The sequence below is a fragment of the Emydura macquarii genome, unplaced genomic scaffold (genome assembly GCF_026122565.2).
Source record: "Emydura macquarii macquarii isolate MOO-44397 ecotype Brisbane River unplaced genomic scaffold, CSIRO-AGI_Emac_v2 contig_2897, whole genome shotgun sequence".
In the NCBI taxonomy this organism is placed as follows: Eukaryota; Metazoa; Chordata; order Testudines; family Chelidae; genus Emydura; species Emydura macquarii.
Window position 1 is genome coordinate 37,197,244 of NW_027133034.1, and position 18,448 is coordinate 37,215,691.

At 40.8% G+C, this 18,448-nt stretch overlaps 1 protein-coding gene across 1 annotated transcript in view; it reads left to right on the top strand.

The window, feature by feature from the left end:
* The window catches only part of MCTP1 (multiple C2 and transmembrane domain containing 1), a 413,595-nt gene that overhangs the window by 392,700 nt on the left and 2,447 nt on the right, over positions 1 to 18,448 (top strand). Inside the window, exons 18-20 of the mRNA XM_067568440.1 lie at positions 5,660 to 5,769; positions 9,194 to 9,303; positions 17,794 to 17,891. Coding sequence (XP_067424541.1) covers positions 5,660 to 5,769; positions 9,194 to 9,303; positions 17,794 to 17,891 — 318 coding nt within the window. The remainder of the gene's footprint in view (positions 1 to 5,659; positions 5,770 to 9,193; positions 9,304 to 17,793; positions 17,892 to 18,448) is intronic.

Genomic DNA, 18,448 nt, shown 5'->3' on the forward strand with positions numbered 1-18,448 from the left:
TCACTACAAAAGTAATGAATGAAACCAGTTCCAGGTCATTTATGATCCCGTCAGGTCCCATGGACAAATCAGCAGCACCTCATGGCCAACAGCATCAAAGCTTGCTTAGATCTAGTTGTATCATTGTGGATGTCTCACCTCTTATTTCTCTGAGGAAATGATAAGCTAATGAGTCATCTGAATGCCATGCCCAGGTCTGAAGCCCAACTGATGCTGGTATAGAAAAACTGGAGGAGATCAAATACTGTTGGGGCTGGCCTGCTATTGCCTTCTCTGTGATCTTCCCCAGAAAGCAGAAGTTACAGTCAGGCAGGTAATTGGTGAGGTCCTTAATCCCTAGTGACAGTTTTTATGAGCAAGGGCCAGGCCATAGCATAGTGTTTAACAGTAGCGGCCAGTTTGACCTCCCTAAGGGAGGCATTAACAATTCCTGCCAAAAAAAAGGACTAAGGCATTCCCAGATGACATGGGTCTAATTCACAGGTGGCTGAATGGACATTTTCCAGTGCATTTCAACTGTGAGACTGATTGAAACTCAGGCAGGGGATGTAACTTCTTGTTTTAATGTTGTGTCTACTCTACTACTGAGACTGACCCAAATCTAGTCACTCTTATTTGCAGAGAAGATTAGAAACTCCTCCTAGGAAGAAACAGTTGACTCTGAAACCTTGTGAAGGCAGTGCATATTAATGGGAAGACCTATAACTTGGAATGGTGCTGCTAGGTAGGATTTTGCAGATGGTATTGGCTAAAACAGTTTCTTATGATCTCACAGCTAAAGTAGTTCTTCCTCAGCTCAAGTTATTGTGACCTGTGGTTTTACTACTGAAGGTCACAGATTGAGTCTCCACAGTCTGTAGCTACACAGTAACTGGTAACTCTTTGTGACAGAGGTAAAGAATTAAATGTTTGTCTTTATCACAGCCCTGGGATAAGTTCAGGAAAAACTCCCTATGGCACAATTGGGAGATTGGTCTCTGGTCTTCTACCACAGATAATTTAGTTTCCTCTTCTCCTGCTTTATCTATTACAGGCCATTCAGCTTCCTCTTATCACCAACCTTTGTATAAAGAACCCCCCAACACACACCTTGTTGCTCCTTGTCGTGAGGGAGCAGGTGGGAAGAAAGGCTCAGGCAATGAGAAATGCTTCTTGCCAGAGCCATTTGGTAAATGTAGCAGATAATGGTCCTGACCTAGCTCTGTCTTCCTGCTCCCCATCATGGCATCTCCTAAAAACTTAGCAATTATCTACTTCCACTTGTGGTTCTCTTTTTTTCCACTAGACTTCACCTATCTGTCTTGTTTCCAAAACTGCCCCACTCCTTCCAGTTAGACAAGTTATGTCTATGCCTACAGCATTTATCCACTGTAACCTATTTAGTGCTTTGATTTTCTACCTTAGATGAGTATGTTTTTAACTTAAAATGAGCTTTTCACATGTTTGTCAATTAACGTCAATAGAGTTATTCCTGATTTACAGCAATGTAAAGAATCTGGCCTATTGATTTTTGCCCCTCTTTTGCTTTTTTTAAAATACATGCTTCAGGATTGCAGAAAACAAATTGGTGCTAGAGCTGTTATTTGTTCCTTAAATCTGCCCATTGCGGCATGCTATTGGAAGTATGGTCCAGTGATAGGGCATGGGACCCAGGTGAGCTGGGTTGAAGTCGCTGTATCTCACATATGGATCAGCAATGTGATTTGAGACAAATCATTTAACTTTTTTTCCTAAGTTTCACTATATCTAAAATAGAGAGATGGTTGAAAATCACTGTATTGGTGCGAAGTGTTGTTATTTGCCTGGCAGTACATCCACTGTAAACCACAATTTATGAGGTGGATTAAGAAGACCGTCTCAGTTCTTACTCTGAATTCCCTTCCTTTTGTGAACTGATGTCAGACCGGCAACATTACTTTGATATATATTTTGTGTTTTTTTCTCAAACCCATCCCTTGCCAAACATCTTGCTTTTTGAGTTACCTTAAGCTTACTGCAAACAAACAAATCATAGAAATTAAATAGTAATAAAACTGTTGTTAGCTTCATGTAATAAATTGTATCCAGTATTTAAATGGCAATTATTTCCAGAAACGTGGCAATTGTAGCCATACAAATGATTAAATTGATTCCCATCACAGTCCATCTTTGTCTGGAAAGGAAATACCAGTAGTGTTTGAAAAATGGATTATTAAGGACCTTGGTTTGCCTAAGGTGGCTCATATGTTATATTTGCTAACACAGCATATTACTGGAAAGAAATAAGTGCAGCTTTTCCCTAGCCCAGATTATTTTCTCTACAAATCTTTGGAGCAGGGGCATGTGGAATTAGTTTAAGCAAAGCCGAACCCTGATCCTTCTGACCGGCTCGTCTTTCCTGTGCTGTTTTGGCTATGCTTGCCTCAGAATATGTCAACAAATTTCCTCTAAGCTCAGAAGGTGAGGGGAAGGAATGGTGATTGAAGGGCATTGTTTTTATTACATTGATATAATACTTTTCTCACACAATTTGATTATAAATCAAGATACGTTTATAGTAAGAGCAGCATCTGAGAATGTAAACTGAAGAAGCAAAACTACATATAGTATAAAGAGCAGAAAGCAGCTGTGGCTTGAATGTGGTTTGTTTGTTTCCTACTATATTAAAAAACAGATTTTTTTCATGCTCATCCAATAGTGCATGAGTGATTTTTGCTTGAGTGTATTGCGCAGACTTCTCTTTCATAATAACATTGTAGTGAAATGAGAAGTTAAATATTAATCTACATTTTCTGAGCTAAATGAAATACACGGGATATACTATACATCCAAAGGTGCTCTAGTGTATGTGTGGTGAATTATTGCTATCAATGGTGAGGTAGAAGAGAATGAAATAAATATCTAGAAAGTCACTTAGAGACTCAGTGATGCTGTGTCGCTTTGTATACATTTTATTTCAGTGGCTGTGGTCATCAGAGAAAACATTTTTTGCTTGATTAATACATTTGAACTAACAGCAACTCATTATTAACCTCACACATGAATTGAGGATACAATCTCACCTTAAGTGGGGCTCAAAATGACTTGTATGTTTTGCATCCCCTGATATTTACAGCTTTTAAAGTATACAGAGTCATTAGAAATAGATTTGTCATATATAGCCCTCATATGATTGCTGCGTTATAGCCAACCAATCTTTTGTGCCTAAATTCTTTTAACATCTTCAGAAGAAATCTTAACACTCCAGTTTTTGAACCAGTGTCACTAGAGAACCTTTGGATGTTTAAACACTGGATGATATTTCCTTCAACCAAGCTGGTTTATAAAGAAAAGCAAAAATGATGCTAAAAGAAATATACCAATTTATTTTCTACTAATAAACTATTGAACATCATTGAAAAAAGTAAGATATTAGAATCCAACACTGGTAATTCTATTACTTACTGTGGTTTTGGGTCAGATACAATACATAAAGTGTAATTATTCATAGGGGATCACATTACTATGTAATTTGTGATGGAAGAAGTTTTAAAGTAAAAAAGTTCTAACCAAATGTTTTGCTGTTCAAAACTTTTCTAACCTTGAAAAGATCTTTTTAAATAAAACACTTTAAGAAAATACACTGTATGACAGTGAATCAATCTATTAGCTAATTTTTGGCTTACTTATTAAACCTCTGCATCATATGTGTCCTGAGAGAGGCCAGGAGAAAATGACTTTTAACCATTGTAGTGGTGTTACATGCAGCATTTCTCGGTAGTTGAATCTGACTCCATATGTAACTGATGCTATGTGGCTACTGGGTGGGGATTCACGGGGGGAAGAGAACAGAGTATCAACATGGGATGTAACTTGTGAGGAGTGGACCTTCAGGTGCATATGTGCTTAGCTTGCTTGTTGTCAGTTTCATCTGTTCAGCTGACTGACAGTTCCTTCAGGTGACAAAATAAAACAGGACAAAATGTTGCTGTTAGTAAAACCATCAGTATGAAAAGGACTTATAAGGGATAATTCTTACTTTTCAGAGGCAAATGGTCATCCTGTCTTGGTCACGTCACAAAAAATAGATCAAAGTATCCTAATATTTGACAAAGATAATGAAATTGCATGTATACTTAATTACTTTTACATTAAAACTAGGTTAAAGCTCAGGCTGTCTCATATCTCAGTGATGATTGAACCTGGTGATATTCTGAACAAAACAAGAGCTTTCAATCATGGTTGTAGCTGTTTCTATTGCTTCACGCTGACTGTACAGAGACAATGTGGGTGAGGTAATATCTTTTATTGGCTCAACTAAGTTTTCGAGCTTACACAGAGCTGCTCTTCTCCAAGATGGAAGTTGGTCCAGTAAAAGATATTACCTCACTCACCTTCTCTCTAATGTCCTAGGACCAATGTGACTACTTACAACACTGCATACTGACTATACAGACATTCTAGGCTTCAGAGTGACAATCCTGGAATCTTGTTAAATAGATAAAGTAATGGCTTTATGAATAAAAATCCAATACAGTTTGGAAATCTGGATAACTAAAGAGGTAACCAAACTACTTTACAGAATGCCATCTCTCTTGGACATTCCCAAAATCTTTTATTCCTTTTAGGGCTGACTCATTACAAGCCTCTAAAACAGCTGACCATACAAAATATGTTGTAAGGAAGTTGTAGTGACACCTTACGTACACTGCATATATACTTGCAGTGAGAATATTAAAAGGGGCAAAAGGGAAGAGGGAAAATGCTTACTGGCCAAATTCAGTGGTAGAATAGAATGATTGTAGCAGTCACTGGTATGACTGACAATTTAAAACATACCTGTCTGCTGCCAAATAGTGCACATAGGTTTGTCTGGGGTGTGTTATGTGTGTACCAGGGATGTCCTAACAGGTTATACATTTTATTGGAATGCTAATGGATGATATTGGCATAGTGGGTGCAGAAGAGGACCAGCAGTGCAAGGGTTTCTTTTTATGTGCATCTATACTGTGCATCTATAACATTCTGAGCTGAAAACCTTCCTATCATATTCAAGTTAATTCATTTGGTATTTCCCAATACTGTATCTCAGTCCAATTCAATCCCTGCCCAACGGTGTGAGAGGAGGGGGAGAAAAATCTCATATGGAAACTTGACAAGTCATTTTCTAAGACCATCAACCTGTCCTTAGGACCTGAAGTGTGTCTGGTTTTTTTTGGCTTCTCACTCCCTGTACTTCCAAAGGAGCTTTTATCATCTTGAAATGTAGATACCCACATCATCTGAAGAAAGTGCAATTCAGAAATCTGAACTGTAATATAGCTGCCTGACTCTTATCACTGACTAAAGTTCACAGGACATGAACTTGGCCTCCTCAATATAATAATAAGCCAGAGAGCTGAACTTTTGAGATATGTATTTAGGAAATTGTTAGAGACAAATGAAACTATGCACTATTATTTAAATACCCTCTGTACACAATATTCAAAATAGAGGGAAAGAATTGTAGTATCTAAGATACCATCATTCCGTAACAGTTTCTAAATCCTGACTTTTTACTGATGAGCTCTGTGTGTGTCTGTAATATGTGTGATTTTGAAATTTACCTCAGAAATAAATATATATATATACGACAATGAGTTTGGTCAAAAAGTTTTCACACAATTATTGCTGCGACTTCCTTTTTATTTTTATTTTTTAGGATTGTGAAAAAAAAGGATTTATGAATAAGCTTTATGTCATCCAGGAGGTGTGTATCAGTGTCCAGAATGTCCTTGATGAAGTGGCTTCCTTTGGAGAAAGGATAAAGAAGTGAGTGCTGACACATTGGTGCTGGATTGCTCTCTGATGGTGTTCACATTTTTTCCCTCCAACCAAGCTGCAAAATGTTGCGTTCTTTTGGCAGGGGACGACAGTTTTGGATGATGTATTGCTCATCATTATTTACTTTGCTTTATACTGGCCCTTGGATGCATGAAAGTCCTGTCATTTTAATTCTGGAATTTAGAAATATATGAATTGGAAAAGAATCAGAACTGTGGCTTTGAAGTAAGAAACAAGACTGTCTTTCAGTTGAGAGACATAACACTCTTTTTAACATAGAAATTTAAAAAAAAATCAATGCAAAGTCAAGATAAAAGAAATAAGCAGACTTAAATAAGGATTTCAGAGATTTTAAAGATACACATGTATTCTATTACTGGGAAGGTTTTATTTAGATCAGGTTACTTTGAAAACAATTTCTCACCCTATTTTATGTGTAATTTATAGACTTTGTGCATAAAATATATGATTTACCAACTTGTTTAAACCTTAAAAAATAAGCAGTGGTTAAAACTATACAGCATATGTATGGACTGTTTTTGAAAACAAAATTATGCAGTGTTTGCCTTTGATTGATGCTGGCCCACAACAGGAAGTTTGGTATGTGGTTGACATGATAAATGAAGGAGTAATTTAATGTTTATTATTTGAGACCAGAAACATTCCGTAAAGATTCTCTCAACTAAAAGAGAGGACTAAATTCAGCCTGGACTTCTGCCAGTATAAAGTCAGGTACAGGTCCTCCTAAGATGGAATGTTTGGTGCAAAGCATACACAACCTCCTTTCTGCTATGGCAGTGCAGCCGAAAAGATAGAGAGCTACACTGATTCAGAGAAACCCCTCAACAGGCTCTACCAGCAGGGCTTCTGTGATACACTTCATGGGGTCTAAAGCCAAGAGTGACAATCAAAGCATTGTTTTCCTGCCTCATTTTGAATACTATCCAGGGTGCAAGGGTCCAGGCTTCACACTTCCCTGTACTAGGTTTGGCGAATCTGGCCTACCTGTTCATTTGTCTTCCATACTTATGAGATTGCAACATGTACACAGAAATATAGTCGCAAAATAAACACTTCCAGTGGAAATGAATCAGAAGAAAATGGTATATTGGTAAAGGGTCAGTCCGCAGGAGATGTGAAGCTGCTCGTGCTCTCAAATGCAGCTTTCCTTCACCTATTAATATGTTAGTAGTCTGTGTTTTAGAATCAAGATTATTTGAGTTTAGGGAGCAGGTGCTGGGTGGTGGTCTTGGTGGCTTGTGATAAACAGGAGGCCATACTTGGTGATCTGCTGTTCCCTTCCGGCCTTAAACTCTTTAACTCTGAGAATGGTATTAAAGAAAATTGTAATCTATGACTTTCAGAACAAAGGCTTTAAAAGGAAAATCTGGGAGATCTTTCAGGGAGAGTAGTTGTGTAAAATAGTGCATTTTGCAACTTCAAACCAGGCCTAGACACACACCAGCAGAGGTAGGTAGGCACAGGCACTTTATATTGGGCAAGGTCTAAAAACAAGCCCTCTTTTGAAAGAAACCTTTCATTAAAGGGATGCATAGGGAAGTCATCTTGATGATTATTTTTTTAAATTGTGCATTTTGGAATTAGATTTTTTTGTTGCATTGTATAAGAAAAGAGAGCAACATAACTTGCTAAACAAAATTAGATTAATGACACTTCCTATAAATTTTTGTAATTTGTTCCTAAAAATGTAATAGGAAAATTGTACTGAATACGGTGCTAACACAGCACATAAGGAGGTTTGCTAAGTGAGGAGCCAGTGTTCCCACACATGGGGTGTCTGTGATCCATAGCACCAAGGCAAGTCACAAGAATGCGAGCAGACCCTGAACCTTCTGTTCACCCCAAATACATGCAGAAGAAGGGAAAAGAGCAGGTGTCCCCCAGGAGAAAGGGAGTGATCCTACAGCAAATGACACTTACATAATGTTCGCTCTGGAGACATGTCAAAATTGCTGGGGAAGAAAAAGACAAACATACCAAAAAAAAAAAAAAAAGAAGAAGCCAGAGATCATTATGAAAAATTATAGCTAGCAATTCAGACAACAGTAATTATTAACTACAGAAGCCAGAATCAGTTAGCCAAAATTATCAGGGTGCATATCTAGTAATAACCATTTAAAGAAACACCATCAACCTGTTTAGAGCCAAAAACATACTTTCCTTATGGGAAGACAAATGCCAGGGAGCGTCCTTGGAGTGGTGGTGGCTTTTATATAACAATCCCTTTTAACCAAACTCCATTTAACCAAAGTTCCCCTGGGATATTTTTAAATTGGCCATCTGGCCTTTATCTCTTCACTGCACTTCAGGATGGGAGACCCACAGCATAGCTGCTTCAAGACTTATTGGCTGGCATTTCTTTTCCCCCTGTATCTCAGGCTCTGCAAAACTGGTTGCTCAGCAGATCTTTATTACACTTGTGATAGTAATAGATTTGGGATCCACACTTCGAGGCTTTTTAATCTGAAGGCTTGATGTGACAGCCCTTTTCTCTGAAACTTCTGTTGCATAATAATGCCCTCCCCCCCCTTTTTTTTTAAGATTGGTACAGCTTCTTGTTTCTTTATTGTAATGTAATTTCTCTTCAACCACTCCCTTCTTTTGTTCTCCCCACCCCCTTTTTTCTTTCCTTAGCTGCCCCATTTCTATTTTTTCTTTCCTTTTCTCCTTATATTGTCCCTCACATTCAGCAAAACTGCCCATCCATACCTGCCTTTCCTCTAACCCACTAGCAGTAGTGTGAAAGGGTTGCCTACCTTGCTCACAGACACACTTTTCACTCAGTCCTCCCCCACTGTGAGCTCACTGACAGAGAGTGATGCCACATGTTAAACAAAGGAATAAGTGCCCTCTGATCAGCTTTTAGCTTCTTTCTCAGACCATATGTTTCAGATAGAGCACAGGAGATGGGAGAATCAACTCTGACAACCTGAGCTGCACTGTATAATACGCTCATTCTAGTTGAGAGTGGAGGATGCCTTGGACTCAGTTTGAGCAAATGAACAGAGGACAAGGACCTGGGGTTGCCATTGCAAGTGAATTTGGGAGAAGGGAAGTTTGTTTGTTTTTTTGTTTTGTTTTTTTGATGGGGCTAAAATAGGGGAAAGTATTAGAACTCCCAAGGCCATAAGCATTGGTTTTTCACTGGCATGAAGGTGCTTAGAGGTGCAATCCTTTGTGGGATAGAGAGTCTAAGCTCCCGTTTCATTTTCTCAGCAGGTGGGATCAAACCCCAGATCTCCAGCATACTCAATATCCATGCATTCATGCTCAGGTTCAGTCCTCTCAAGCTGTTCCATTTACAGAGTTGTAGTCTGCCCGCCCGTTATTTGTTTTCTTATTAATTCTGTGAAGTGATTAGAGTTCTGACTTATGTTCATTTTTCATTCAGTACATTCAGCTGGACTGTCCCATTCTTAAGCTGGCTGGCAATAGTTGCCCTCTGTGTGTTCACAGTCATCCTGTATTTCATTCCACTGAGATACATTGTCCTTGTCTGGGGTAAGTAAAGCCTTTTTTTAACTGTCTGTGCCACTTAGAACAAACTGTTTTTAAGGGATGAGTTATACTGTCAGTAGTTTTCTGTATTTATGGTCATGAAGCTATTGCATGATGGAAACAGACAGGTTAGTTAAAAATCACAAATGTGTAAAGATTTAGGCCCGCCTGCAAAATGCATTTTTCTTGTCTGGCATTCTAGACTTCATCATGCTATAAACATGTAGCCATGAGGATTCTTCATATATCAAAGTGTAGCTTTGTCTAGATATTACTCTGATTTATTTTCACCACTTATATACAAACGGGCATTTCAATCTATATAGTGCATTTAGAACAATATGCTTTTGCTGCAGCATTTCATCTTGTGAAAGTGTATGTAAACACAGTGTCTAGATACCTGTTTAAAGGGTCACCTTTAGGCTAACAACAATGAGCAAAAAGTGGGTTAGTTTTGTTTTTTTGAGGAGACAGCTAACCTCTCACCTAGGCTTGTCAATTTTCTTTATACTGATTTAGAAAAGCTACTGTACATTATACCAGTTATAAAGATTTCTCAACGTTTCAATCATACCTGTTTAACGCAAACCCACCTCTGTAGCAGCTGTACCTGTATTCTGAAAGTATACACCTGGTACAGAGAAAATTGTCTCATTTAAGTCTGTTGGCGTAACTAGCTTTTCTTTCTGAAAAAAACTCACGTTTTGGAAAATTCATTTTTCAGACTCCATGGACAGCATATAAAATCACTAAAATGACTTCAAATAGTTTATTTTCTTATACCTAAATCAGGATTAGGAAGCTTGAAGCAAACTGGGTGGAGGCAGAATATTTTGAGTCCTTGCACATAAATGAAACAGCACCAAAATCGATTATACGCTTCAGAAAACTTGTAGTCGATGAGCTATAAACATAAAAGAAACAGGGAGTAGTTAAGATGTTTTAGGGGGAAAAAATCTATTCAAATGAAAGAAGCAGGTATGAGGAGTCACCATCTTTTCCTGTTCAAGGATTTAATCTTATTTCTAACTTTTTTTTTTTTTTTTTTTACTGCTAACTGTCCCTTGGCATGAGGCATAGTCTTTTAGTTTGTTTCCAAAATTGCATTTTCCCCCACGCAGACCAGGTGGTGGATCTTCTGTGACTGTAATTTAAACTATTGGCTTAAGACACGTTAAGTCCAGAAAACTGCTCTTGAAATAGAACCCTGCAAACACATTTTCACCTTATTTGGAGTTTCTACCCTCAGTGGTGTATATTCAACTTCTCTTCTCATTCATATTTCCTGCATTTAAAACCAAACACTCATTTTAATTTGGGTTTTAGTGAAAGACACGTGGTCACCTCTAGGAAAATAGTTTGAGCTGCTTTGCAAATTCATCTGGCTATGTTGCAGTTTAGTGAGGCAGCTCTTTTCCTTAAGAAATTTCCTCCATGCGATGGCAGATAGTATGAGCACTACTACATATTCTTCTTTTGCACCTTGTCAGGGGGTAAGCATCCCCCGTCCTGCTTTGAGGATCCGATTGCCCGGAGTTCGAGGCAGTATGGCCTGACAGCCAGAGTCAGTATCATGGCCTGGGGCTGCAAGGCCCAATGACCAGAATGGCCCAAGGGCCAGAGACAGTATCGTTGCCCGGGGGGTCAGGGCTCTTCAAGTAAGTACTCTATAGCTACTGCAGGGGTTAAGACACCTCTGCAGTCTGACACTTAGGTAGCGGTTTGCTGTTACCCCGAGGGGAGTGGCAGAGGAGATAGGGGGATGCGAGCCTACCTGCCTCTACCGTGTACCAGCCCAGGGCCCTGTCCATGATGGGGGTGACCATCACCCTGGTCAGCGGAGATCCTACTGCAACGTGTTGGCCGGTCTCAGCAGGAGATACCACTTGCCCCATCTCCCTGGGCTACTTCCTACCATGTCTCCTGATGTGGCAGCCTGGGTCTTGTCAGGGCCTTTGGGTTCCCCACTGTCAGTAGCTTCCTGGATGCCTGGCTCTGGGTAGTCGGTCATGGGCAGCCGGTCTCTATTTAGGTCTCTGGTTCCCTCAGCTGGGGTCTGTATTGGCTCCCTGCTTGGAGCCTCCTACAAGCATCCTTCCGCCTCAGCAGTCAGCCCTGAATGAGCTGGACTCCACACCTCCCCACCTCCCCGGGCTCTGAGCTTTCCTGCCAGCAAGGGCTGCCCAGCAGCTCTCGCTGGTGGGGATCTAGCCCAACTGCAGCTACCACCCTCTTTTCCCCCCAGCCCCCCTGGTGCTGGGCTCCGCACCTCCCCCCCTCCCCTTTGTGGGGAGCTGTGCCCAGCTGCGACTCATCCCCCTGTGTTGGGCTCTGGGCCTCCCCGCTGCTCAGCTGATTACCGTTTAAACGTTTAACCTTTTACATCCCTAGCAGGCACACCCTGTCACATACCCACAGAAGACTTTTTTTTTCTCCCAGACTCTCCATTCCAAAGGACTCTTTGCGCTTTTCCCTTTGCATAAACTAGGGTTTCTCAAACTTGTGCAGTGTCTTTTATGGACCACCTGCTATCTATTCCTGTTCACAACTGTGCAGCATCCCTGTGGCTAATATAGCTGCTTACGTGGAGAAGTAATGTTAGGAAAGTATTGATGTATTTTTAGCTCTTATTAAAATGTTCCATCTTAAACATTTTGAAACGGCTTAATCACACCGTTACCTTTTGCTCTTCATTTCAGCTCTCCTCCCATATATATCACTTCACTTCTCTTCCCCCTGCCTCCCACACCTTGCCTCACTGCTGTACAGTCCTCTGCTTCGTCCACTCCTTCCTGAACACGTCTCTCCCATTGGCGGCTCTTGTCCAGCCGCAGCATCCAGTCATGGAAGGTGGTTCCTGTCACTTCCTCCTCTTATGTGATAAAGCTAACAGGAGCCTCCTAGGTTTGTTCCTCCTTAATTATAGCTATTTTTACAGATATCCAGTCTCTTTAGGTGCTACCAAGAAGTAGCTGGTTCCATATGGTCTGCCAGCTCTTCCTGGAATTACTAGCAGATGGTCCACTGGCCACAGTTTGAGAAGGTCTGGGGTAGACACTTGATTTCTCAGTTCTTTCCTGCTGAATTGGGTCCCCTTAAATGGATGTGGCTGAGTCTCAATGATTCTGCTTTAATCACCAATTGTTGTATGGGCTAGAATTTCAAAATGTTGACCGATTGCCAAATTCACCCCCACAGGGTGCAACTTTCTCTTCTCCTCACGCCCTGCACCACAGGGCAGTTGTGTAGGTTTATGGATTCACTTTGTGGAAGCCCAGCGGTGTTGTCACTGCTGCTGTGCTATATACATTCTGCTAAGGACATGAAGCTTTATAATCTGGCTACAGTTTCATAGGTGATCTACCAGCAAAAGCAGCCTGAAAGCGACACTGGATCAGCTTATCTCCCAGCTAACCTAGCCCCAAAACCCACAGAACAGGCACTGTATTTTGACAGCTATCACAGCTTGCTCTGGGCAATGTGGGATGCTGGGTGGCTTGTGCCACTGTGAGCCCTGCTTTTGACATATTTTATATCTACAACCCAGAAACTAGGCCTTTCTAGTGTAGTTCCCAGGGAGCCCTATGGAGTGATTCAGACCTGGTGTCTAATGGTGCAATAGCAATTATAATTAGAAATGCTGTTTTAGCTTAGCCTTGTTAAGATGTGCTTTGGTGCCTTTTAACTTTGATTGGTGTTTTGAATAAACCAGTACAGCTTTTATTTTGTGGAAAAATAAATGATCAAACCTTCCATTCTAAAAATATTCCTTAGTAAAAAACATATATTAAAAACGCAAACAAAACTGTGAAAGGAGCTTTAATATAGAAATATAGTCTGAGAGTTTTGAAGCAGAGGAGTAAAGATCATTACTTGATTTACTGTAAAATACCATAAGGTAAAAACAAAACTTAACCGTTGCCACTAGAGCTGACCAGGAAATCGAATTTCCATTCTGCAGTGATGGCAGAGTTTTTAGAAAATGTGTCCCAAATCAGGACAAAGAATCTAAATGTTTTGTGGAACTGAAGTCCTGCAATATTTATTTTCAGAAACCCTGACATGCAGTTTTGTAATCAGTCAGCAGCTGTTAGGGCTTCCAGGATCTCCAGCTTCATGACAGTCCCTGAATGTTCAGAGTTGAGGCTGCCATGGAGCCAGGGACCTTGCTAATCCCAGCAACACATTGCATATTTTAGAAACGGTTTTAGTTTATATAGTTTTAGTTTTAGTTTAGTTTTTATATTTTAGTATCTCCAGAATTAAATATTGTGGGATATCAGGACTCCCCAGCTCTCTTGGCAGCTGGCTGCCCAGCTCCAGAAGTTGGACAGCCAGCTGACCCACGAGTCTGATAGCATGGCAGAGTTTCCCTGGAGCTGTCAACCCTCGAAGCCCTGGGGTTCCGAATCTGAGGCAGTTCTTCAGGCCTGCGGCTGGGGAGCTGGGCAGGCAATCTGGCAGGAAACCAAGCAGGTTTTTGACTGAAACATGCTGAGCAGGCAGGTTTTGAAACATGACTAGCAAGGTAGGGTTCTATCGGAACATTTGTCAAAATCTACATGTTACTGCAAAATGTTTTGCTTTTGACAAACTGACATTTTCTAACAGAAAAATATTCCATTCAAAAATTTCCAATCACCTGTTGGTGTTACAGCCAAGAAGAAAATTAAAGGAGGGGGTAATGGAAAAAAAAAACAAAAAACCCAGGAGCACATATAGTGACTGATACTATGTCTACACTACAAAGTTTGGTCAATGCAAGTTGTGTTAGGAAATAGTCGTTCACTTTCGTATATTGCTCGAGCGTGTGCACACTTAGGTGCTTTCCTTGGCGCTATGCATACTCACCATAAGTGCTATCGATGTAAAATGTGGCACACCATGGGTAGGTATGCCAGTGTGCTCTGTGCTGCTGCCCAGCTCAATGCCTTTTTGGGATATTTTTGCATGCTTTGTGGAATATCAGTGATTTGCCTAGGGATTTTTGGGACCTAGAGGTCAAGTTACCACCCTGCCGCTTTCCACATCCCATAATTTTCACACCATTTTTAAAAATTCCCAGTCCCATGTGCTGAATTTTGGTCTCTGCCATCTCTCTGGCAGAAGCATGGATCCTTCACAGCTCAGCACCATTCTTATGAGTGTTGCAAATACAGGATGCACGATTCTTCCATATTTACAGAAATTGACCCAGTGCTATTACAACCAGGATTGTGATGAGGAAGATGCAGAGATGTTTAAGCCCAATAACCAGATGTAGACGGGGAGAATGGGGGGAAAAAAAAAAGCCAGGTTGCTGCTGGTGTTTGTGAAGCAGCTCCACATGGTGGATCACTGCTTATGGGCCTGTGAAACTTAGACTGACTAATAGGATCTCACAGTAATGCATGTTCAGGATGATTAGCACTGACTTCAGAACTTCTGGATGCAACAGGCCACACTCCAGAATATGTGCACTGAGCTCTTTCCAGACCTCCAGTACAGGGACACCAAAATGAGAGCTATATTGACAGTGGAGAAGCAAGTGGCAATCAGACTGTGGACATTTGCAATGCCAGATTGCTCTCCATCAGCTGGCAATCAGTTTGGAGTTGGAAAATCCACAGTGGAGATAGTTGTCATCCTAGGGTGTTAGGCCACTAAGCATTTCCTGCTAAATAGGAAATAATGGATGGATGAATTTGCAGCAGCAGGATTGTCAAACTACATTGGTGATACACAGCATGCATATCCCTATTTTGGCACTAGCCCACCTGATTACTGAGTGCACCAACAGAAAGGGATGATTTTCCATGGTTATGCAAATGCTAGTGGATCACCAGGGCCACTTCCCCGAGTTTTCCACATTGCTATCAGTGAAGTTGCATGATATTCACATCTTTAAGAACACAGGATTTCTCAAAAATCTGCAAGCAGGGACATTCTTCCTTGACCACTAGATAACCATTGGTGATGTTGAAATGCTAATATAGTCATCGGGGCAACCCAGCCTACCCTTTGCTACCTGGCTCTTGAAGCTGCACACTGGCCACCTGGACAGCATCAAAAGACAACTAGTAGCTCAGCAGGTGCATACCCTTCATTGTGCTTTTGGTAGATAGTAGGGATGCTGGTGCTGTTTACTCACTAGATTGGATCTCAGCAAAGCCAACATCTCCTTGGTTATAGCTGTGTATTGTGTACTGCATAATATCTGTGAGGTGAAGGTGGAAAAAGCTACTGTCTGGGTGGAGGGTCAACCATGGAGCTATATGGCTAAAGGAGGCCTTAAACAAAGACCCTTTTAACAGTCAACCACAATAGTATTGTCTGATGCTTTCATGAGAGTGACTCTCCTGTACGGAGATTAAATATGGATGGGTTTAGTTTCTCACTGTGAAGTCGCTAATGCTCAATGTCAACCAATAAAGATACTGAGTCTCCAAAAATAGAACTTTGTGTGCAAAGAAACTGGCAACAAAATTAAAGAGTAAACAAACACACGAAGTTAAGTCTTCTACCAACACTGTAACAGGGTGAACCATACTTGAAAACGTCAAGTAAAAGAAGTAAACAGTGATCATTAATATTCATATATGTAAAACCTATTACACTATAGTCAGCTGTGGCTACACATGCACAGTGTGGCTTTCACAGATCTGTGTATGTGTAGCTATGATTCTTCTTGTTCCCCAGTGTTAGGGTTAAAGATGTAGACTAGGCTGCAACCTGGTATGTTGGAGGATGTAGGAAGCAGTTACTGTGGATTTTTCCAATAACTGGAATGGCTGCTGAGTTCAGGGTTTTAGGCACAGAGGTCAATACTGCTCTGCAACATCTAAATTTGTTGCCTGAGCAAACCAATGATGTCCTGGTGCACTTCCCAATGCACCTCTGCCTTTTTCCCTCTCCTGCAGAAACTGCTCTCTCCATTCTCACTCTTTCCTCATAGTTATGGTCATAGGGCCCCTTCAAGTCCTATGTTCACAGTCTGAGGCAGTAGAGGAGTGCAGCATGTTAGAATAGGATTCGGGAGAATATGCTTTTTCTTTCTCCTCTTGATAGGGTCAGACATTCAGGGGCACCATTCAAGGCCATCATACCAGAGGCTGCTGCTTACAACACTGATATACTGTCACAATGGAAAGGGAAAGATAAGTCTCAAAACTCCTTTACATTATTCCCTTTAATACATACCTTTAATGTGGATGTTAATGGTCACGTTAGCTTTCACTTTGGAGCACCTCCCTACCTCTCAGCAGCTCAAACCATGGTGAGTGTAGTCTAGCAGAGCAGAAGTGTTCTAGTTGCACTGAAACTTTAATTATTTAGCACACTTCTGGGTACAGAAGTAAGGAAAGTGCAGTGAATATTGGTACTATTTTCACAGACAATGGTGATTTTTTGACTGATATTTCACTGCTGAGGGTGACAAAGGCCACAGAGAGCCCAATTGCAACTGGCATCCCACAGCCATGGGAGGGAGCCTTTATGCTGCTAGCTTGTTTACTGCAGCAGTCCAGCCGCACTTATTACAGAGTGGAGTGGGTAGCTCTCCTCTTGAGGAGGAAGAAACAAGGATGTGATCCCTAGCAATCTATGGAAGAGGATTGCAGAGCATCTCCATGAAAGCTGCACTGACATCTCACAAGGATACAAGAGACATCCAGATTTATTGTTGCCCACCCTCACCTTCTGGTATCCCTGGCAAAGTTCCTTTGCCTTCAGGTGGCACTGCTGCTCATCCCTCTCATGCCCCTGTTTCAGCATGCCCTGTGCAATCTGCACATCTCTGTCAATATTTCTAAGGCTGTTCCATAGTTGTGCTTGGACAGCCTCTTCCACCCACAGGCCAAGTAGATCCAGAACTTCTTGCCTGCTGTCAGCAAGAGTGCTTCTGGTGCCTCTGTGTACTTGGACCTGACCAGGTTTGATGATTGGATGCACACAACAATGATGAGCTGACAGGTGTTTTCCTCAAGGAGGGCAGTTAGGAAAAGGAATTTCAAAAACACACAGGATCTTTTAGAAGTGTAAAAGGATGGGCGGCTTCCGGTCTATGACCTCTTGGCAGTGGAGTTTTAAATTGTGACTGGAGCGGCCACTGTTGCAGGGACAGGAACATTGTGGGACAGCTTCTGGAGAACAGTTAGAGTTGACACAGGTAACAGTGTTTACACTCACCCTGTGTAAGTAGGTTGACTGTGGCTTTGCGTCCCTTGGGGAGTTGGTGTCATTGTGTCACTGTAATGGGGTGCGCATGTTGGCAGGAGACAAATTTTGGTGTAAATACATGCAAAACTAGGTCGATGAAAGTCAATTTATGCCAACCTAACTTTGTATAGTATAGACCAGGCTGGAGTATACAATTCACTAAGTTAATGCTAAAAATCAGCCTATGAAATATATCTTAAAATCTTTGTCAGAAGTTTGCCAGAAATGTGTTTTTAATAACTGATGATATTAAAAACTCCAGAGATTTTAATAATGTTTGAATTATCACTTTTCCAGGCATCAATAAATTTACAAAGAAACTTCGAAGTCCATATGCAATTGATAACAATGAGCTACTTGACTTCCTTTCCAGAGTTCCCTCAGATGTACAAGTGGTGTGTATATATATTTTTTAAATTCTCAGATGGTTGTCAATTTAACATTAGATTATACATTCTATGGCTTTATTTTTTATCATTTGTAAAACTGTATAATATTGTTTTGACTTTATATTATCTTGCCCATAGAAATTAAAACTCAAACAGGCTGGAGAGTCTGCTGTACTTTTACCAGTTAGGGAATTCGTTTTTACCATGGTTGTGCCTTTACCTCAGGGGCAATCAGTAAAAAAGAAGAATGTTTGGGAAATGGTAGTGGGTGATGGAGTCTGTATTAACCAACTGCCAGGGACTGTTGTAAATATCACCGGAGTAATGTAGTGCTGGGGTTTGTTGTAGGAAGTGCTGCTGCCTGAGGCCATCAGCCCCTGAAGAGAGGAAATAGGAATATCAGATAATGAAAGGAAATTCAATAGTGCAGTCAATGACAGGCTGTTTTGCCCCATATTTTGTGGTAGCACTGTGAATGAGTTGTTGTTGACACCTGTTTTTCTAAGGTAGGAATTTTTGTTTTATTTACTATAGGGGATGAGGTTGCCCTTTAAAAAAAAAAA